This window comes from Pyrgilauda ruficollis, unplaced genomic scaffold (assembly GCF_017590135.1).
Source record: "Pyrgilauda ruficollis isolate IOZ18807 unplaced genomic scaffold, ASM1759013v1 scaffold27, whole genome shotgun sequence".
NCBI classification, from domain to species: domain Eukaryota; kingdom Metazoa; phylum Chordata; class Aves; order Passeriformes; family Passeridae; genus Pyrgilauda; species Pyrgilauda ruficollis.
The window spans coordinates 7,179,417-7,203,164 of record NW_024524044.1 but is presented as its reverse complement, the minus strand read 5'-3'; the positions used below and the strand labels follow the sequence as shown (position 1 = coordinate 7,203,164).

Sequence of the window (23,748 nt, the reverse complement as noted above, 5' to 3'; positions counted from 1 at the left end):
ACCAGATGATCTTGAAGGCCCCTTCCCACACAAACCATTCTGTGATTCTATGAATCCTGAAGAGAGGTAAAAAAGAACAGCAGCTTCTTGCTGTTTCAGCTTCTTGCTGAAACACAATAACATGTTCAGTATTATTTATTCAGGTAATGAATACTGGAGATGTCAAAAAAAACCAGCAGTGCAGGCATTGAAAGCCTATTGATTTTTTTATCATAGATGAAATATCTCAGAACACCAACAGAACAGAATGAGTGTAGTTGGAAACCTTTCAATTTTATGTTTTTTCATGTAGGAACATGCTTATTGGCGTTCCTTTTATAGATTTTGGCTGCAAAAACATCTATGAATTTTAGTTCTCCCATCTAACAGAGGAAAAATGTTTTGGGTGTTTCTGGGTTGTTTTTCTTTCTTTAAACATGTTATAAATATAAAAGTCTGCTTGTGGTTTTTTTTTTTCTTTTTCAAATCATTTCTAGGCTGATACATGAATTGGTAGAAAGACTGTCAAAACAACTTCTTTAGCAGAGTTGTGAAAGCCTGAATGAACTGTATACTGTATCAGAAAATAATGGAGTAGGAGCTTTATTCTACAGAAATATCTTGTCATAAGAAGCAACAGAATTATTTGAAAGACATGGGACGAATGTACCATCAGCCCCAAAAAAACCCCACAATGAACTTGTTCCCTAAAAAACCCCAAACAAACAAAAACTCAGAAATTGTATGGAGTGCAGCAAAATTTTTAAAAAATATTTGGGACCAAAGATATTTGAAAAATACAATTTTCAGACACTAACTTTCAGCATTTAACAGCAGCAATAGTAAACAGGAGACTACCACAATGGCAAATAACTAAAGCCAGCAAAAGACGTTTTTAGCTTGGCTGAATGTAATCAACAAAATCCAAATTTTCTTTATGTGCTGTTCTTTGCAACAAACAAAATACTTAATGAACCAACAGAAATGTGACAAAGATAATAGTTTATAAGACTCTTCTTTGTGTTCAGAAATAATTTTTCTCCATTATAAAGGAGGTGAAATGCCAACACTGGAAAAACTATGCACAACTCAGTTCTTATCTCACCATTACAGGATCAGTGATGTCAACCAAACACTGCTGAACCTTCTTCTTGATGATCCATATTTCTTGCAGAAGTATATAGAAGGGCAGTATGTCTGCTAGCTCCTGTCTGCTCCTTTCATATAAAAGCCAGCAGCAATAATCCCCAGTACCCTTTAAGAACAAGCAGGGAATTTATCATATCTGGTTGTAATGCCCTTTGGGACTCTTCAGGAAGAAAGGCACTGTAAATGTAAGCTCATTATCATCATTAACTCCTTTTATACACCAGCTGAGCTCAGAAGGAACAAATGGGAGAAAAATGTAAGGGAAAAAAGGTTAAATACATTTGCCATTCTTTTCCTGATAGGTTTTAACACTTCCTAGTTAGTTTTTAACATTCATAGATACCTTCATTAGATTAAACTTATTATTTCTTAGGAATTCTTAAAATTACTTTGGTAATTTTTTTTCCAGATTATATTTACATTACTAAGGAAAAAGAAGAAAATGGCTTGACTTGTATTTAGGGATAACACAGCAGTGCCTAACTTATTACACACTCCTGTAAGCTTAGAAACACCTTACGGTTTCCACAGTTACACCTTGCCTACATGTGTGAGAATGGTCTGAGAAAAGGAAAAACTCTCTGTTTGTCTTGTTTGTGTTTTCTAGGTGACTGTCACGGGCATTTTTCAAAGGAAAAATAGCACAACATCTTCTCAAACCGCTTTATGGGAAAAATATTAAACTTTTAAACTAGTTGGCCATACTTTACACAAAAGCTCTACAAAATGGCAACTTGCAGGGGCTACGGAGAATCCTTAAGGGTACTTATAGAGTTACTGCATCCAAATTCGGCAAGCTGTCACCTGAATGAAACAAAAATCAGAGAAACAAGAAGAACTATGAAGTTTATCTGACTGTACAAATGCAAGAAATAAAACCATACACAAATGTCCATAGCAGGAAAGAAATTTGCGGAGACCCTTCTGATGCTATTCCACTGGGGGATGATGTGTGAACACCATCTCCTTCGCTCAGCTGCTTCGTTTTGCGCTCTCCCGGGGGAACACGCGCCCCTTTCTCCCCGTCCGTGGCCTCTGCCCCTGCAGCAAGGTGCCCTGGCTGGTCCTGTGCCGTCCCGGTGCCGACAGCTTCCCCCGCCGCCTCCAGCCACGCTCCGCCCGCGGTTGGCGCCGGGGCGAGACCCCCGGTACCAGAGCGGGGCGCTTTGCTCGCCTGGCGCTTCGCTCGGCCCCGCTGCCACCTGCGGCCCAAGGAGGGCAGCCACACGCTGATACCGGGGCGCGCCGGTGAGCTGCGGAGAGCCGGCCGTGGGGATGTATCCCCGCCAGGAGAGCTCGGGGGCCGGCGGAGAGCGCCGTACCCGGCCCGGCCCGGCCCGGCCCCTCACCCGCCCCTCGGCCCGCGCTTCTCCGGCGCGCCCCGAGAGCCGCGGCGGAGCCGGTCCGAGCCCGGAGAGCCGCACCGGGCTGAGCGGGGCCGGAGCCGCAGGGAGCCGGCAGCAGGAGCACAGCCCGCCGGACACCGGCCCCTGCCTGCGCGGGGGGCCGTGGCTGCCGCCCCGCTTCACCTGGTGCCCGCACGACTCGGGAGGCAAGAGCATCCCCGAGGGGTCCGTCCCGGTTCTTGCCCGCCCGGCGCCGGCAGCATCTTTGGCACCTTGGCCGTGCTAGCCGTCCCCTGCCCGCGTGCGAGTGCTTGTGGGTGCAACGATCGACCCCGGCAAGAGTTTTGCAAAGCTCTGAAACACCTTAAGCTGCGCGCAACAACCTGTGTTCTCCGAGGTGCTGGAGACGAGGAGTTAGTGTTCGCCACCGCCCGGCGAGGGGAGGTGTCTTCCTAGAGGGACCTTTCCTGACCCGTGCAGCCACTGGGTGCCCGCGGCAGCGAGAGGACGCAAATGGGCAGCACGAGACCGGTGCGGCTGCTGGCGGGGAGGCAGCGGTCCCGGGAAAGGGCGGAGCGCCGTGGGGGGGTTCTCCCGGCGCTGCACTTGCTACATTAACTCGGAGCGTCGGAGACGGCGACACAACTTTCCGGGTCTGCCCCGGGCGTCGGCGACAAGAGGCTCCTCGCCGCTCCGCTCGTCGCGCCCCCAGCGCCGGCCGCTGCCCGCGGCGGACCCCGGCGGCAGCGGGAGCCGCGCTCCGGCGGCAGCGGCGTCGTGGCCGCTCCTGACCCGGCCCCGGCCGGGAAGGCTATCCCCGGGAGCCGGGTGGGCATGTCTCCCGTTCCCAGCCCCGCCGAGCGAGGCGGCCGCCGGTTCTGAAGGAGAGCGGGTGAGCCCCGCCGCCTCCCGGCCATGCGGCCCCTCCGCGCTCCGCTCGCCCTGCTCTGCCAGGTGCTGGGTGCGTGGGCTGCCTGCGCCCTGGCCCCGGACCCCGTCTCAGCCTCTGGGCCGCCGGCGCCCCCGCAGCGCTCCCGCTCGCCGTCGGCCCCGCCGCCGCTCGCCCCGGACCACGGCTCGGCCGGCGGCGAGGGCAGCGCCGGGGGCCGCGGCAACGCCACGGGGCGCCGCGCCCGGCTCCGCAACCCCTTCTACCCGCTGACCGAGGAGTCGTACGGCGCCTACGCCGTCATGTGCCTCTCCGTGGTGATCTTCGGCATCGGCATCATGGGCAACATGGCAGTGATGTGCATCGTCTGCCACAACTACTACATGCGGAGCATCTCCAACTCCCTGCTGGCCAACCTGGCCTTCTGGGACTTCCTCATCGTCTTCTTCTGCCTGCCGCTGGTTATCTTCCAGGAGCTCACGAAGAAGTGGCTTCTAGAAGACTTCTCGTGCAAAATCGTCCCGTACATTGAGGTAATGTACGTGGGTGGGGATACGCGGACCCCGACCTCCTCTCCCCGCCGCTTCCCCGCCGCAAGCCTGAGCCGTGTGCGGAGCCGGCGCTGCTCGCTGTCATTGCTGCCGGCCCGGGGGCGTCCCGGTGCTATTTGGTTCGGGTTTCCTGGGTGCTCTTGCGACGGAGCCCGGCCCCGCCCGGCCCCGCAGGGAGCGGAGTCGGCAGTGATCGCACCGGGTCCAGCGGCACCGGGATTTCTGTGGCTCCTGCTGAGTGCGTCCGGCGCTTCCTGCCACTCGCACGACTTCTGCCAAACTTTCCTTGTTTTGTGGCCCTGAAAAACAAGTGATCCTCTCAGAATTAGTTTTCAAGGTTTTTGCTTTGTTTATTTTAGTGAAGTGAAGATGGGTCACGAAAGCGGCTTGAGGGGATCGCTTGTAAGGAGGTGAATGTAAAAATGGGATTATCCCATTAATGGAATGTCTGGGCTCTTAACTTGTATTTAAGCGTTCAAATCTCACGTTTATTTAGCTGCTGGTTTGTTGATTTTTGTTGTTTTGTTTTTTTGGTTTTTTTTTTGTGGTTTGTTGTTGTTGTTATTGTTGTTGTTTTTTGGTTTTTTTGGGGTTTTTTTGAAAGACACCAGCTCCGTTTAAACTGCAGCTTCTTGGCAGTTGTTCAGCGGCTCTGTCAAAGAAGCTCTCAGACAGCTGGCCACAGTCCTGCCGGCAGTGCTCAGGTTGTCCGCTTTATTTATTTACTGGAACTGAACACTGAGACTTGCTGCTGCGGTGGTAGCCTGGAGTTCTGGCTGGCTCTCCTGTATTCCCAAAACCTTATGTCCAACATTATTCTGTAACTGAGAGCTGAGGAAACAACTGGTGGTTCTCTTGTCCTAAGAACGAGCTATTAGAAAAAGCCCCCAAACAAACAAAAAAGCAACCTCCTATCCCCCTCCCAAAAAAATCTTGAAATACCCAACTTTTTATTAATACAGAGTGTCAGTTTCAGCAGCACATTAGTACACAGCAACACAGAATTAACTGTCAAATGATACTATGATATTTTACAGTGTTAAGAAAGATGTGTGACCTGTGTAGCCATAAACTTGCCACTGCTTCTTTCATCTGTTCAGTTTATTACTGGTGATATTGGACAAAGGGTGGAGCTGTGATATGCTTAGTTGAATTATAGGCCAGTACTATACTACCTGCATTTAAAAAACTCAGAGTACACTTAAGTGATTTGCATTTAAGAAGACATGATGCAGTAAATACGTATTTATTGAGAAACTGATAGTACTTGAATCCTTTAAAATTCCTGAAATGGATTCTGGGGCTGCTGTGTTAACCAGTAAAATAAGTAGCAGTGTTTTAAAAGGAACCATTTCATTTAAAATAGGGTAGTTTGTGTTTCAAGGACTTTCATGTGACATTTCATGCTTTCTAACCCTTTTTTGGTGCATCTACATGCAAAGTTGAAACAGATGAGTAGTTTAGATGATTTGTGTGGCCACACTGTTCCTCAAAATTAGTTACTTATGCTTTGCATAAGCAAAATAATACTGCACTTTGGGCACTAAAAAGCTTTTCAAACTGAAAGTAGTTTATCTGAAATGTAGTTGTTGAAATTCAAAACTGTAATCCCAAAAAATATTCAACTGCTGCTTTACACCATTATAATTTATTGTTACCTTATTTTTTCACTTTAAAGTTCTGTGGATGTCTAGAGTTGGTCTTATTCAAGAACTGGCACCAGTCCAGTCAGGATGAACTGGTGACTGTATTAGGCTTAATTATCACTCGTGTCTAAAAGTAAAGCATTTTCCTTGTCCTTGAGGAAGTATAATTAACTTAGTTCTAAAGTTAAGCTCTTAAGAATGTAAGGTCTTAGTTACAAATATAAAGAGGTCTAGCCTTAGGGTTCTGTGTTGCTCCCAGAATTGTGTATTTTTTGTTCAGTGTCATTAAATATAATACTCATGTATATAAAGTATCTCATCACCTTGAGAGGAGTAAGTAAAAGGCTGGATTTCCCTCTCTGTAAACTGTGGCTATAAGGGGCAGATACTGAGCACTAGTGGATCATGACTCTCCAGTTCACCTGGAGCCTGGAACGAAGGACACTGTCCTGTAAATCAGGATTTGACCCTGCTGAGGCAGAGAAGGCACCTAGAGCAAAGGTTCACCGCTTTCCAAGTGTTGATCTAACCTCACAGGCATTACACAGTGACACTGACACCACCAGGAGCAATGCAGATGTGTAGCATGTCATGAGATCCATCCCATGCGCAGCTGCTGCTCCTTGCTCTGTCAAGGATTGTTTACAGCACCACATTCATCTGACAGCTGAACAACACTCTGTTTTCCTTTGTAACTCACCTGGGCTGGCCCATCTTCTTCTCACACAGAGGGAAAGAGTGAGCTCTTCTTAGCTCCTTGAGAGGAAAGCTTTGACAGCTATCTTCAGGAGAAGTTTCCAGACCTTTGTGGAATACAAATAGAATCATCTTCCTGAAGATGGACACATTTTAACCTCTTGTCTGTGTTTTCCATAAGTTTGCACAGTGTTTAGTTCTTGTAAGAGTCTCTTGGTTCCATCTTTTCATCTTTTTTTTTTTTTTTTTTTCGCTGTTTAGAGAGAGAGCTAAATGTCTCACCTGGGTTTGTAGATCCAGAAATATCTCAAGCATCAAAACCCCTTATTGGCTTGAGCCTTCTGTCATACCAGCTTTTACTCTCAGAACTAGAGAACAGGGGATAGCTGATTATCCACAGCAAGTGGTGCAGTGATCACAGCATTTTAACATAATTCAAGCATGCTTTGTGTTGTTGAAGGTTTCAAGTGATCCCAGGGAAATACCTTGAGTTTTCTTAGTTCAGCGTCTTGTGGCCAATTGGTTTTTATTTGTGCTGTTTTATGGATATTGTGTAGAATTCCAACAAAGCATCTGTTGCTAGTGATAACACATATGCACACACAGTCTGGGGAAAATGTTTTATGATATCTCCTGGCACATTTGTATAGGTAAAGACTGAGCTTCCAGCAGTGGAATGTCTTCACAAATTTAATTTAAAGGGCAGTTTTCACATACCTAATAAATACTTGTCCTCTGACAAGTACATTCACTAGTAATTTCAGCTATATGTTGTATTATAGTATGGCCACTTGTAGCTACTGCTTTTGAGTGTACTGAAAAGGAGTTGAGAAGGGAATTTGAACAACTGATGCCTGTAAGGACGAACAGCTCTGCCTGTAAGGATGTGTGGAGATGTGCTTCTCCTTTGCCGTTTTAATACTGTGTCACTTTTCTGCATGATTCAGAAGTCTGGGTTTTGGCATACATGTCTGAAGTGTTTACTTGCACACTGTTCTGTCTTTCATATACTTTTGTCAGTATTACTCAGAATCAGGAGACATGAGGTAAATGACAATAGAAAGACAATGAATTTGGCTAATTCCTGCTGATGTGGAATTCTTTTGGTCTGTACTGTTACTGTGCTTTTAAATATTTTACAACTGTTATTCATGTGAAGTTGCGGGTTTTTTTCTTTATTTTATTTTAACACTGAAAGCCAGCAATGAGGAGATTAAATAAGTTGTTTAAGGCCCAGAGCAACTTGCACAAGATGACAAATGGATTCTGTCAGGTAAGACTAGAAACCTTCTTTCAGGCTTAAGAAGAAACTTTGCTTGAGTTGTGTGTATTTTCCTTTTGGAGGTTACACAAGAAGCTTTGTTTGAGGGGGTTGCATTCTATGCCAACAGATTGAATCAGGCTACTTATAGCCAAGTAAGAGTTTAGAATTGAGGAATGGTCCAGCATGGGGGTTTGCAGAGGCTGATTTACCATCCTGTGCAGTCCAGCACAGAGCAAGAAGTTGCTGAGGCCAGTGTATGGTACACAGCCCTGAATTCACTGCTAGTAAACATGAGGCCCTCTGCCTCTGCCTTTCCCATACACCTCACAAGGAACAGAAGGACAAAGTTTGTGGTGTCCTCATCTGGACCATATCATGCATACAAGACTGGCGTGATTCTGGCACAGGCTGACAGTACAAGTCTCTGAAATCTGGTGCCCAAACTCTGCATGTGCTTTTGGCAATGAATTTGTGGCATCACTCCTGTTTCTCGTGGGCAAGTTCCAGCTCAGGAAAGCTATCACAATTAGTATTCTGGGTGGAAAGCATGAGGATTGATTTGGACTGAAATACGAATTACTCTCTTTCCCCGGAGCTGATCCTCGGGCAATTTGAGGTGAGGCTTTTTCCCATTTCTCTTTACTTGACAGAGGTAAGCAAGGAGCACAGAGAAAGCAGCTGTTTCTCTGCCTGTTCCAAAGCTGTGAGAAGAGATCCCTATTTTAAGTTTCACTTTAGGGAAGCAAATACATTTTTAATGGGAGTTTATAAAAGCTGTGTATTATCTGTCTTTTCTGTGTCTTTTGATGTGCAGCATTTTCTTTATGTCTCTTCTTTGACTCTAGTCAGAGCTGTGCTCCTGAACCTCCAGTGAGTCCTCTGGGTCACAGACAAAGACACTCAGAGATGTTTGCAGTTTCAAGGCTTCATCGTGAGAGTTTTCTAGGGCAATGGCTTGATGTATCTTTAGCTGAGCAGAATATCTTCAGTGCTTATCACACAACAATTATTTAAAACTGAAGTGTTAATATATCTCTGCCCTTTAGGTATTAATGGCACAATGATGATAGCTGCCATGTTGGTTGTTCTGTTAGTGTTTCTTTCCTCTGCAGATCCTGTCCTTAGGATCTTTTAAGTTTTTGCTTTTGGCTAAACTTTGCCTGTGGCATTTCAGCGTGGAAATGAATTTGTGTCAGAGTAGGTTTAAAATTGGGTCAGTAAGTTACATATGTGTGGAGAGAAAAAGGCAGCATCTGTGATCCCAGCTCTATTCACCCTGCTCTGAACACTAGCATGTAATTTCTCCATATGACAGGACTTTTCCTGCAAAAAGAGGAAGAGGTAGATTTCTATCTGTAGTTCCATATTGCTGCTATAAAGAACTAGTGCAGGAGTCCCTTATGTAGTGTGATGAGAACTTGATGTTCAGTGGAGAGTGACACAGAAAAGAGAAAAAAAATTAAATTTACCTATTTGGTAGTGTGGTAGATTGCAAACATGAAAATGAGCAAAAATGAAATCCTTTTGTGTTTTATGACATTTCCAAGTCCCTGGATAAGCATGTGGTGTACTAGCGAGTATTTCCAGTGCCTGATATTCTGTTGACTTTTGCTTCCAGCAGAACTCAAGAGTGGTGCATGGAAGTGGATTCTGATTCTAAGCAGTATATCTTGTGATATACAGAAGTGTAAGATATTAAAAGTAAATATCACATAAAGCATGTGTGCTTTGTGTCTCCTTGGTGTGAATGTTGATAGTACTTCAAAGGAAACAACAGTATTGTACCTGTGGAAATGTGTGTAGGATCATCTGCCTGATAGTAGATTTCAGAACTATCATCTTGTCTTTCAGATAGGTGATGTAGATTTTTATTTGGAATGCATAAGGTAATTGCTGTAATGTCAGAGCTGTACCCTGGTCTCAGATCTTTTTAGCCACTGAATTATTCTTGCCACACCACAGTAGTGTTTTCACTGTGAGACTCTTCCCTATTTTAATGCATAAAGCCATTAATGTTTAATAACACTTCTTGTGAGAAATACAGATATATTTTTGTTCTTTTTTAATAATGACTGTTTTTCTTGGTTTTGTTTTGGGGGTCTTTTCGGTTTTATTTGTGAGTGGAGTGAGACTTTCTTCTTAAAAGAACATAAATCTAGATAAATATCACATAATTGTTTGCAATGGGTTGATCTTTTATTTTGCAGTAGTCTGTTCTTATTACTGGAGTCTGTACTGTATGTGTAAAGAAGCACAAAAAAAAAATTGCAGTCTGTGCTAAATTTGTTTATTTGTTTTAGGGAAAACTGACAAATCTACAAGAGCCCCCCCCCCCCCCCCCCCGACCCCCCCCCCCCCCCCCAGTATGTTGCAATAACATGTTCAAAAGCTGTGAAGTTTAATGTGGATGTGGAACAGCCATCAGAAAATGATAAACTGTAATGGCTTGAGGAACAAAAGGTCATTTATATGATATAACAGGAATGGATATCCAGAGTCTACGGGGTGTCACTGATAGCTCAGAGGTGGCTTGGATAATAGTCACCAACCTCTTCTGTAGTTCAGCTTTCCCACTGCAATGGGAAATGTTTTGTATACCCATCTCGTCTTGTAACAAAGGATTTGTGCCATGTAGTTTTAAGAAATTCTTTGCTATCAACACAAAATATATTCTCTCTTAGAAACTTCAGCTTCAGCTGGTAGAAGGGTCCACTTCTTATAACACCTTTATTTTAATTTGTTCAACATAAACTTAGTCTACATTGTTTCCACTACTTCTCCACCAGAATGGTCACTGTCATTTCTAGCCTGGAGTTGCTCAGAGCTGGTTGATTTCCATTCTGTTACATTCACTGTCTTTTACATTTGTGTCTCCTAACACATTTTTTTTTTTTTTTGGTAGATAGCAGCAATATCACTTCTTGATCTTTGTCTTATTGGGTGGAATGACCCAGCCTCTCTTTTATATTCACTAACAGAATTTGGTCTTTGTTGGTCTTTTCATCCAAGTCACCTTTTCTGATTTTATTTCTGGTTTTCATTACTTTTAGAAATTACATTAGAAATTAGTGGGACAACATTGAGTCTTTTTTCCACAGCCATAACTCACTGTGATACATCTACACTGCTCTGCTGGTCAGCCACAGTCTCTGCTCCTGGAAGCCAGGGCCAAGAGCTGTGGGACCACAGCCAGTAGAAGAAGTAGGGCAGGCCAGGAAAGGCCTGGGAACATTTTGGTAATTGTTAAAAGTTTGTGAAAGGGGAACCAGTATGTTGGAAGAGTGGACAGGAGAACCGCAATTATGCTGAGCATTTCACGAGTTTGTGATTGTCCTCTGTGGCCTCAATTCCCCAAATCAGTTTTGACACTGTTGACTAACAGCTGCTGAGCTAATGACCAAAGGTTTATGCAGTATCTTGAAGGGATATCACAGTGCCCACTAACTCGGTCAAGGCTTTTTAAAGAGCAACAGTGTTTAAAGAGATTCTTTTGTAACAATAATGTCTTCCTCTGTGTGTGCATGCTGTAGCTAGCAATCCCTTCAGCAGCAGTTCTCTGCCCAAATGGTGTGGGTATCTCCTCAAAGCAGGGGTTCCTTCACCACTTCCTCAGAGCAGATTGATGGTCATTCAGTTGGAAATTTGGGGACTTTTCTGATTTCATGCGGTAAGAGAAAGTTGTAAAATTATGTCATCCTGAATGTCTAGAGACTGCAGGAGATCTTCAGTGGACAACAGGGAAATAAACCAGACAACTAAGTGATAATCAAAAACTACTGAGCCTGAGTTGCCCTTGCCTTGCCTCATTTCCTGCCAGGTTGGTGGAGTTAAGATTGGAACAGCATATCAGACACTCAGCTGTTACCAGAAGAGCACCATTAAACTCCATGCGGCCTTGCACCACTTTACGATTTGTTAATTTGTGCTTTACCTTCTCCCTGTCAAATTAATGATCTTAATTCTGTAGTTATTTCAAGGCAATATAATACCTGAAAAGAAAACTTCTCTGAATTTTTTCACACTTTCAGCTTAACTCTAATTATTAGTATGACTGGTATGAAGAAACACACCTATACTGAAATTGTGTGAACATGCAGAATGCATGTCCCAGTTCTCACCCATAGGTTTTGAGCAGCACCCATTGATTTTGCTGGCTATTACTCATAGTCTGCTGTGTGGAGTAAGTAATCCAACCCTTGAATTGCTCTACTGCATTTAAGCAAGTCAGCTGGAGTGAATCCATGATCATCTGCTTGAGTGTTTTTGTTTGGTTTTTGCAAGCTTTTCCATGGCATCACTAACTCTGCTAATCTACAGAAAATAGGAAACTGTTGCTTGTTCCAGGGAAACACTGGCTTTGGTTAGCTTGTTTCATCAGTAAATCCACGGGAGGGTTTTCAAAGCCGCCTTCCAGTATTCCTAGTTGTTTCCTCTTGCTCTATTTCCCTGTTTTAAGCCTGCAAGTTGCTGGTCAGTTAATGTGACAGGAACCCCGTAGGTTATGTTTCTTCATGGCAGACGTGTCTTCTCTCATTAGCCCAGCCCTAACAGCTGCAGAGTTTAATGTCTCGGCCGCTGTGTAACAACAGTCTGTTTGCAATGAAATGCTGAAGCCATACAAGTGTCTGCCTTGGGCTGGGGGGAGGCTCACGCCAGAGCTGAAAGGAAACATCTTAATGTACAGAGACTCAGGTTTTCTTCTGTTTTGCTGATTTCTATTTCAATCCCTGTTCATTTCCAGATCTCAGTTATTTCCCTGTCTCTTATAATTGTAGCAAGCTGAGTCCTGACCCTTTTGTTATTCATGTTGCGTGTTAAGGCTAAAGGTTTTGCTGTCACTAAGAGATTTGAAGACTGCACACACATTTAAATATTTTGGAAACAAAGTTGCTAATCTTGAATTAAAAAATCTGACTCCGAGCTGTGATACAGGAAAATCATATTTCATTAGCGAAGTTTATCACTGTTCATTAAAATCTCTCTGTAACTATTTTTCTTTAAATGTTTTTTTTTTTTTGCAGTATTTACCAAGCTTTCTTTGAATCTTGTCAGACTATTAAACTTCCAAACCAATGGTTACCTATTAAAAACGTTTACAGTAGTTCCTTGTCATTATTAAATATTTCTGCAAGTTAATTAGTAAGAGATTGCATCTTACTTATTCCATCTTTTAGGAAGCTGCTTCAAAGAATTCTCCAACCAAGCCAACATCTCGCAGTTGTAATTCCAAGTGCCTTATATTTTTCAGTGATTGTCAATTTTAGCCATCAGATATGACCATTAAATATTGAAGGCCAAAATTAATGATACATTTATGTAATTGTGCATATTTGTGCTATCTATCTTTGAAGAACTTTTTTCAGAGATGCATAAATAGTATTATTTCAATATTATGGTGGAAATCGGAAAGTGTTTCTTAAAGTCTGCCTACATGAAATTTAAATATAGCATTGCACATCAAATTTTGATCAGCAAAATTATAATGAACTGCCTAATATTACTTTAGATTTACCAGTTAATTGCCAAGATATGGTTCATTCATTATAAAAGTAAGCATTCTTTACATTTATTAGCAATATTATTTTACTTTTTTTTTCTTTCACAACACATCAACACACTTTCAGCATAACATGAGTATGCAAACCCAAGAAAACAAGTGAATTAAATTTCAACAGGGCACTTAGTCTTTCTCCAATTGATGTTAATGGGAGTTCTGCTTTAAATTTGAATTGAAGTTGAATTTATTGCTAATAGAATTAGGCCAAAATATATATAGTCTTCTTGCAAGTTTATTTTAGGAAATTAAATTATAAACAGGATAAAATGATCGGAAATGATGTTTCATGACAGCACAAGATTTCTGTTCATGCATAGAATAATGATTATTAAACCCAGAGAACATAAGCATTGCTCTGTACTTGTTCCTCACAGTATATAATTGACAGCTCTCTCCAATCCATCTTTTAATCATTTAAAGAATGAAACTTCTTCTGTTTCTCCTGGCCTACAGTACCCTCTCCCACAGAATGTTTCCTGTGAAATTAAGCCTGGGTTTTCCTTGATTTTTTTTCTAAATGAAATATTGACTATTGGTTATATAGAGCCTAATCACTATAGTGAAGATTAGTTTTGCACAGGCTCTGGAAGTCTGAGGATTTCAAATACAGTTGCTTTGAACTTGTGGGGGATGACTTTATGTGCCTACATCCCATCAAAATTTTGCTTAAAAGCCCAAGTCCACAAAAATAGTTGCTGGATCCTACTCAATTCAGTAGATGCCTCATCCCCAGGGTTTCTAAGTTTTGTGGATATGGAAGGTTTAATGTTTTGATCCCCTGCATGCATGATGAACTTATTATGTGGTCATAACTTCTGCTGAAGGAAGACTCTCCTATCTGTCCCATTTTGACTTAAAATTCCAACCCCTGTGGTGGAACCAATCTTTCTGAAAAACACCCCTTAGAAAAAAGTGCTGGAGGAAACAGTTTAGTTTTAAATATTAGTCAATTCTTCTATTTTTTTTTTCCATTCAACATTGCACAGATGCTTGCTTGGACCTCCAGGAGAGGTTGACACCAAGCTGGAATAAGAATTTGTAGGCAAAAAAATAGAAGTATGTACTCTTTTTGGAGTGCGTGCTGGATGGTAGCTCAGCAAACACTGGAAGCTAAGTGCTGTCTGTGATGCTTCTTTTGATGGTGCTCAGCAGCACGGTACTCAACTGCTTCTCTTCCTTCCACCCCGCCTTTTTTTTCTCATTTTCTTTTCCCTTTTCTCCCCCACATTTTTTTAACCTCCCCTAGACAGCACCTGTATTAACCTGTGCTGCCTTTCCTCCTTCCCAGGTGGCCTCTCTGGGAGTCACCACCTTCACGCTGTGCGCGCTCTGCATTGACCGCTTCCGTGCCGCCACCAACGTGCAGATGTACTACGAGATGATCGAGAACTGCACCTCCACCACGGCCAAGCTGGCCGTCATCTGGGTGGGCGCGCTGCTGCTGGCCCTGCCCGAGGTGGTGCTGCGCCAGCTGGCCAGGGACGAGCCCGAGTACAGCGGCAGCCCCCCGGGCGAGCGCTGCGTGGTGAAGATCTCCACGGCCCTGCCCGACACCATCTACGTGCTGGCTCTCACCTACGATGGCGCGCGGCTCTGGTGGTACTTTGGCTGCTATTTCTGTTTGCCTACCCTCTTCACGATTACCTGCTCCCTGGTGACGGCGAGGAAAATCAGGAGGGCAGAAAAAGCCTGCACAAGGGGGAACAAGCGACAAATTCAGCTGGAAAGTCAGATGAACTGCACAGTGGTGGCTTTGACCATTTTATATGGATTTTGCATAATTCCTGAAAACATTTGCAACATTGTGACTGCCTACATGTCCACAGGGGTCTCTCGACAGACTATGGACCTCCTCCATCTCATTAGTCAGTTCCTTTTGTTCTTTAAGTCCTGTGTTACCCCAGTTCTCCTGTTCTGTCTCTGTAAACCTTTTAGCCGGGCCTTTATGGAGTGTTGCTGTTGCTGCTGTGATGAATGCATCCAGAAGTCTTCCACGGTGACGAGTGATGACAATGACAACGAGTACACCACAGAACTGGAGCTCTCCCCATTCAGTACCATTCGTCGCGAAATGTCGACTTTTGCTTCCGTGGGGACTCACTGTTAATTGACCTTAGGACTTTATTTCCTGCATCTTTTTCCTTTTTCTTTTTTTTACTTCATATTTTTCTTCTTGAAGCAAAATGCAGGGAAAAAAAAATCACTGTTAAAAATTACTCTTGAAAACCAATCTGTATTAACAGTCATGCTTTGGAAAATAATTTCTTTGGTTATTAAAAGGAAAGAAAGAGAAAGAGAAGGAGAGCCAGCACTCAGTTTTACATCATGAGATTTTGTATGGTGCTAGGATTTCATTGGTTGAGGAGAAGGATCCATATCAATCTGCTTTTATTTAATTCTGTAGTATTTTTTTTGATAATCACTGTAAAATGTTTATATAGACATTGTGGGCTTTGCAAGGTGTTTTCATATAAAAGATGTGGTGGAAAGTATTTGAAGGTAGTTTTAATCCAATTACTGTACACTATTTTGAGAGGACTTGGGCTTCAGAGAATTTATAAAGTAGCATAAAAATAAATGAGGTTTTATTCTTTAACTTGATTGTCAATCTACGTTTAACAAACACACCTATGAGTAGTATTAAATTTCTTTAATTAAAAAAAAAACCTTTGCATATCATAATTTAGGTGGCCATATTTAATTAACATTTGAGAACTTACACTTGGAGGACATAATTAGAGTGTTTAAGGAAGATGGTTATAATGGTATTAGACTTATAGGACTGGGCTTTTTTAATGTTATATTATGAAGGTTTGATGTGCCTCATTGAAAATTTTCTTCTTAACCTGCAGGTATACAAAATCTTCAGTTATTTTATACTTCTTACAAAGAAACACTCACTTTATCACTGAATTTTGTCTTGTGTGATTTCAAAGTCAAGACTCTTTCCAGTATGCTATTGGTTTTACATTGAGTTTATGTATATATATAGCTCCTACTGGCTTCAGTGAGAGTCTCATTGCAGAGAAAGGCACTTTTTTTGCCAGAGGTTTGCTGACAATAAATGTGAGGGACTGAAACATGTGGAGAGTGAATTCCTTCTATTTTAAAAGGTATAAACACACTTGGACACTTGGGGCTTGACCTAGAGCCCATGGCAGTCAATGGAGAGGTTTCCATCAATTTCAGAGAGCTTTGAATCAGACTGGCATCTCCTATTTGTTCTGGGATGTGTCCCATGAATATTAATCACAGGTCTCTGTGTGCTGGTTCAGAACCATGCTGCTCTCACAGAGACTGCTATTCACTAGCAGCTCACAGCCCTGAGGCTGGTTTTGAGAGCCACTGTGTGTTTTGCTGATGGCTTCTTGCTGTCCACAGAGTTGTTAAAATGAGGGTATGTCAACACTGCCAGCAACAGTGTGATATAGTAAAATCCAAACTTGTTACAAGCAAGCCAAGCTGGAGACTGCAAAGTGCCTATCCTTACCAGCAGAGCTTATATCCCCACTCTTGGCTGAAGGAGACATTCTGTTCTTGGCAGGCAAGCCGGCTCATATTTACACTGGGCAGCAGGCTGAAGTGTAGACACAGGCTGAAGAACTGAATTTTTTTACAGATAACTTGTATTTTAATACTAATTAAATAAATAATGCAGCTGCATTGAGCAGAAGGAAAATTTCATGCATTCATGCTTTGAAATTAACAGTGAATATAACTGATGCAGTCCTACCTCCCTCTTGATACCTGCCTATATATGTTAAAGGGCTTGCTGTAACTTCTGGAAAGCACTCTATTTTTTGTTTGTAGATTCCAGACTTATTGTGTCTAATCTTGGTGATATTCTTGGGCAAGCAGTATTTCTTCTTTTTCTTTACCATTTTAACCTATAATAATTTCAACTGAAAAAAAAAACTAAACAGTTGAAATTAATTCATATGAATATGAATCTAAACATATATGCACATGAGTTCTTTTTCTGACTTTTGAATCACATACTGGGCCCTAGCAAGGCAGTCTGCTTCAACCACTGGCATTTGTTTCTGCGTAGAACTTGAGAAATTACCCAAGTTTTTAAAGTCCTGTTTAACATGCTCAATCACTTCTGAAGATGGCAACTGTCCCTTCCTTATAAAACCTTTCATTGACTTGGCTTTGCTTGATTGCATTCAATAAAGTATGAATGGGATTAAAGAGAAAAGATGGAAGCAAAATCTTCCTCACTTTGCTGCCTGTGTTTCCTCAAATACATATTACCATCTCCGCATTTTGATTTTTACTTTTCTTTTTTACATGCCAATATTTATAAAGAATGGGAATAAGACTACTTTTTTTTTTTTTTTTTCTTTGCTGAGAGAACTATTTCCCTCAGATGCCTTTTCTGTTACAACAGGAGCTCAAGGATCTTGGAAAAGATCAGCAGAATGGGAGGAAGCACTTTAAAAGAAACAAATGAAAAAACCAGAGAATTTACTCGGAAATATTAAATGATCACATTTTGCTATTTTAGGTTGAAGATTGCACCAGGACACAAAATGTCCCCATTGCTTTGGATATAAGGTGCTTCCATCTTTCCACTGGGCACTGGGCATATGTGAGCTCTGCTAAGGATTGTCTCTAGCTCACAGGTTACATGTTCTGTGTCCCAGAGAGGTGCATTTGCTTCTGCATTTAAACATTTCTGCAATACAATACGTGTATGATCCTGGAAAAGTCTCCAACCAACCAACCAACCAACCAACCAACCAAGCCAGCCAAACAAAAAACCAACAAAACCAGACCAAAGCAACAAAAACTCCAACAGCAACAACATACCCATACCCAGCAAAAAAACCGACCCCCACAGGAAATGATGTAAGAAGTCATTGGAGAAGATAGGATCTGAAGATCAGTAATGCTGCTTGTAAATACATTTTCCTCCCCATGTGGCAGAGCATTCTCCAGCCAATGGGGCTTCTTTGTACCCTGTGTAACCTTGCCTTTTCTGCTGCTGAAAGAGCATTTTTCACAGCTATTTCTTTGCCTTGCCATGGATAACTGTAGCAATTTGACACCCTTTTATTCTAATTTGTTCTCTAAATTGGTTAAACTAATACCTCATTAGCAATTTGTATTGTTGCAGCCATTCAAGTGTCATGATAAATGATTCCTTATGTTAAAGATGCAGTACTGCATTGCATTTCTTCCATCCGACTTTTGGGGCTGATGCTCTGAACTCTTGAAATTTTCTTGTGTTTGCTTTTCTTACTTTCTTTAATATTTTTCAATATTAAATAATAATTCTTTATTATTCTAGTAATTAATAAGCTGCTTCTGTCTGGTTTGAATTCAGTTCTGTCAGACATTTGTCCATTAACAAGAGGGAATTTGATGACTGAAGATTTGCTTATTACAAAGAATTAATTTTTTACCTAAACTAGAGAAAATTGCAGAGCATGGTGATCAACACAGAAGAGTGATGAAATGGAAAATCAGATTGTAAACCTTATACCTTTCAGGTATATAAGCCTTTAATACATTAGCACTAATTGTCAAAGCCCTGATTCCATTGAGAAATTCAAAACCATGAAACTCTAGTAAGTATTTCAGTAGCTCCAAAGAAAACATTTCATGACCTGTATCAAAATGTAATTGTGTGGGCCAAAGTACAAACGGTAAAATATTGATTAATATCTCTCAGAAGAGATCTCTTATTTTACCACTTCCAAGTTAAATTCCTACATTCAACCTTAAATAAATTCTGTGTTTAAATGATGTCAGTGACTTGCTCAGCTCCTGTTCTGTCATTGAGACCGTGATGTAAGCTTCCACAGCTGCTGCTCCAGCAGCTCTGGGAACAGCTCCTAAAGACACTACAGAGGTTTCCCATGTTGTCCTGCATCTCTTTGTAAGAACTTGTGCGATGTTAGGCTCCATGGTGAGACTGTTCTATTGTGCTCATGACACTCAGAAGCAAACTAGATTCTATGAAATGTGAATTGCTATTGAAATTCTGAGTAGCTTACCCAAATTCATTAAACAACAAGAGTATTCAAAACCTCTCCTAGTATCTGTGAGCCATTGTCTTAGACACAGTGTAAATACATGCAACTTGCCCTGTGGGTGCCTGACTGCTGTTGATGTGCTCAGACACAGAGCTGAGCTGCTTCTGGGCTTTTTTTTGCCAGGTGGCATTAACAGAGCTCCCAAACCACTTAAATCATCCCCTTGTTATTGTGCTGGAACTAAGACTGAAGGCAAAACCTGCTCAAAATTAGTCTGTCTCCTTAGCAGGGCTCTGTCTTTTCTGTGCATGGAGAGCATGTCTAAGGTTACAGGCTGTCAGTGGATACAGGCTTAGCACAGTAGCATCAGCATGTATATTTTGTGCATGTTCTGATGAATCAAAAATTTAGGTTATCTTACTTCAAGGATGAAAGAGCAAGATTCAAAACCTTGCTCTGCTTAATTTATAGGTGAGACTTGAAATTTGGTGTTTCAACAGACCCACAGAAAGGCATAACTGCTGTAGTAATAGACACACTGGTGTTATTACAGAGGGGAGAACCTATAAGAAGTAAACTGCCTGCAGAAAGCTGACTCATCTTACTTCTTTAAGAACCTAGACCTAATGATTTGCCCAAATTGCAAAGGCAAACAGGGACCTTGAATTGGATCTGCTATGTCCTGACTTACGTCAGGATGAATGACATGCTGAAACAATCCTTATTTCTTCGTATCACTGAGAAATGTGATTAGGATGAGTTATAACTTTATTCCTTCTTTCTTTTTCTAAGAAAACTCAACGAAAGTCAATGTGAGCAGATTAATGAATCATTAAAACTTAATGGTATCTATATGTACTGTCTCAGTCTTCAGGAGCTGTATTTTTTCACTACTGTTTTGTATTTTATTGAGTCATTTAACACCTGTCCTTGGTAGATGTCAAATTTTCGAAAGCTGAGTATGTTTTGTAATGAATAAGAAACAATGAAAAAGTCACAGACTGAGATGCTCCAGAGCACCCAGGCATCTCTGCTACAGAAACACTGACTCATATTGAGAGCTAAAGGTTCAGCAGTCAGGAGAGCTGTGTTTAATCATGCATTGCATTTAACCCCTAAAATCTTGGCTGTTTGCTTTCCCTGTGGTATAATTTGGCTGGTTCAGTTTTTGTGTTTCAGGCAGTAAAAGCTGTGACAAAAACTCCCTGGCATTTTTCAAATGACAACACAAAAGCCAGTGCTCTCTTTCTAGTGGTGACACATTCCCTAGGTAGTGTTACCTGCAGTGCCAGTATCCACATGCCTGGATGTCCCAGCCTCTTTCAAGGAAGAGGTCAAAGATTTCTGCCCTTGTGCATATGTTGTGCATCACAGCTTCTTATTACTGAAAAGCAGAAAATATTATCCTGACTAACATGTTTGTGGGATTTTTCTTCAAGTAGAAATCAGGCCTGTCAAAGTTACAGGATTCTCAGTTTAATGTATTTAATATAAATGCGAGTGGCAGCATTATTACTCAAATTAGTAGGTAATTTTTAGCTAAAGGGGAAGCTTTTCTTTTTCTTTTTTAATATGTATGTATTTTATCCTTTCTATTTTATCCTTTATTTTTTCTGTGATCACAAAGCACTTCTTTTCCTAAACAAAATTCAAAAGTTCCACAAGCACTCATTATTTTGTCTAGTTAGAGAAATTGCATCATTAGCTTACATTAGACATCTTCATTAGTATCCACAATGAATTTAGCCCATTGTTCTTTGAGAAAGGAAACCAAAATACTCAATAAGAAATGTGGTCATGACTAACTTGATCTTGAACAGAAAATATGTGAATAAACTTCGTAGGCTGGGATGCTAACATTATATTTTTTAAAAATAATTTTAGTCTTACCACCCTAAACTTTTTAGGAGATGGGAGATACATACAGTTCAACAATAACTTGTGGTTGAATTTCATAATTGTCACTAGAGACTGCAGAATACATACAATCTGGAATAAAATGATCTAATAGTAGCTGGATATGCATGTGATAGTCCCTACTGAAGACAATACAAATATGTAAATACATAAATAGATTTTAGCCTCTTTGCTTTTATACCAGAGAACTAATTCTTCCCTAAAATGTGTTTCCAATTTGATTTAATATAGGTGAATGTGCTAGATTAATCTATTTAGTGTTTTTAGTGTTGTATAGGGAACACAAAAGCTTAAGAAAGAAGGTATCCTGTCTGTAATTGTAGCCAGCAGTTATACTTCACATTTTTTCTTCAATTCTTTCCTCTGTCTATTTTGAAGCAATTTCTACTGACCTTTCTTATCAGTCTTTTCAGTGTCTTATTTCATTTTCTAACTCTCCCCTGAGCAAAGGAAAATCCTTTTGTTTTCCTGAAGATCAATTCTTTTAAATTGAGAATGTAAGTAAGTCTCATTCATTTTGCACAATCTATCCACTTGAAGACTTACAGGTGAACAGTCCTTCTCCCTGTGGAAAGTATTCACAAATAAGGAAACTGCAGTCTATCTTTCTCTTACCTAGAAGAAAAAAAAAATCTTATCAATCTGCACAAGACCTGTGGCCAGAGTACCCACAGCATGTATTTCAGATTTAAAATTAGCTTACCTACCTGCAAATAATGATATAACAGAAAACAGTGGTCTCTCCTTGCCAAAACATGGGGTGTTTCTGCAAGAAACTGGCTCAGGTATCTTCATTTCATATAGTGATCCTCTTTGGAGTCTCTTTTTATCTGTAAAAAATCCATCTAGATTGTTAGGTGCCCGTGTGACCTCTGAGTAAACTATTTCTCATTTAGGGCTTCCTTTAAAAGGTATCATTCATGAGCCTTACATTAAGGCTTGTGTATTGAGCTGGGCTTGGCATTAGTTGTTGACCTGTCTGTGATACAAGACGTGCCTGTGTGCAGCCAGCACTGCTGGAAGCTGCATCTGGAAGGTGAAAAGACAGGAATTCCCCAAAGGCAATGCAGTGCATCTGCATCCAGCCTCTTGGTGATCCATGACAATTTGGTGACAAGTCTGTCAAAAGCTGGGATAGGTTTTGAGAGGTTTGCATAGCACTGCTTTTGAAAAGCTTTACGCAATAGCCAGTCTCTTGAACTATTAACTCTCCTTAAGATGTCCTTGTTTCATGTGGGGGGAGACTTGCCTTTGGCTTTTGACAAGGGAAGAGAAGAAAGAAGGTGTAAGAAATGGAGAGGATCCTGCTCAGATGTAGATAAGCTTGACTTCTGTCTTTGAGGATAGAATTCTGTAATTATAGTGGTTTCTAAGCTTCCCCAGGTTAAAACAGATTGGACACTGAATACTCCACTCTAATATAGACCCCCCTACTGCTGCTGGGGATGGAGCCAGTGACCCAGGTAAAAGGAAGACCCCTGAGAGAGCACCTGACTTTTTTTCTTCAAACACCTCTTTGAGTGATAAGTCCATTTGGATTAAAGAGCATGTAGGTCAGCCTGCTTTTCCTGATGTCTCCCCTTAGTGATGAAAGTGTTAATAGTTAACATTTAGTCTAAGAGCCTGGTTTCAGAATAATAGGGGCAGTTTGTGCCTTCTCAGTGCCTGTTTCTGGCTGTCCTCATCCTGTACAAGGCAGCACTGTATGCTGAGATACTGAAGGTCCTACTGCCTGCAGGGCTTGACTTTTTTTTTAACATTTCTTTGGTAAATAAAAGGAAAGAAAGTAGTTGTTAACTGTTTGAGGGCTTCATTTTGTTTCCTCCTGGAGACCCACTGCAGTAAAAATCAGAATATGCAAATATATCCACGCCTAGCAACTATACTCAGAATAAACTGTAGAGACTTGAACTCTACAAATCATATAAAAAAACCTGCAGAATTGTGGGTTTACATTGAATTTGACAGAAGGTAGTCCATCAATTGAAAACACACCAAGAATCTAACTTTTTCTGCTTTCAATGCACCACTCCCCAATAATAGAGTAATACTTATTTTACTGTCAGTCGTGGTATTACCACTTAATAATTCATAAAATGTCTTATTCTTCCTTTCTGTTTATTTCATTTTCCTTTGTCATCTTTCATTCTATTCTCCATCTCTGTTGTTCTTTTCAGTTGGAGAATTTTAATTTTTTGTGCTGTCCTCTATACATCTCAAAGTGACCTCTGTTTAATCAGAGCATGAGTTCAGTGAGTAAGAAGTGAGTTGAAGAGAGTAAGCACTTCTAACTCACTGTGTGACCATGTACCTATGTGGTTTGGGCCTTAATATAAAAGCCAAAAAATAAATGGGCCTGCTAGTTAACCAAAAGCTCTCAGAACCTGGAGGCTGGGAAAATGATCATTACTGTGAGCTTTTCTGCTACCACTCAGCAGCCAGCTGCAGAAGTCTGCCTTGGGACAGACCTGCCAAATCAGAGATGGGCGTCCCTTGGAACTAACCTTAAATATAATGAAAATTAAAATATGAGGTATTTTAAATGAAATATGCTGTGTTCAGCAGAGTAGCATTTCAAACACCAAGGTCCATTCCATCAGAGCATACCTGACCTGCTTTACTCCCTAGCCACTGACTGGCAGGCTGTCAAGCTTTTGGCCCTGCTGAAGGAGAAAATCTATTTTGTTGATTCTGGCATCTAAATCAAATATTAGTGTCAACTTAAAAGTATTAAAAGATGATACTCCTTATGGGCAAAAGTGAATTCTTA

The 23,748-nt window shown here is 41.4% G+C and overlaps 1 protein-coding gene across 1 annotated transcript; it reads left to right on the top strand.

The window, feature by feature from the left end:
• Nucleotides 1-3,389: 3,389 nt before the first annotated feature.
• On the top strand, nt 3,390-15,184 carry GPR37 (G protein-coupled receptor 37). The gene is made up of 2 exons (XM_041471569.1): nt 3,390-3,896; nt 14,366-15,184. The coding sequence occupies exons 1-2, from the start codon at nt 3,390-3,392 to the stop codon at nt 15,182-15,184; spliced, it is 1,326 nt and encodes a 441-aa protein (XP_041327503.1).
• The last annotated feature ends 8,564 nt before the right edge of the window (nt 15,185-23,748 follow it).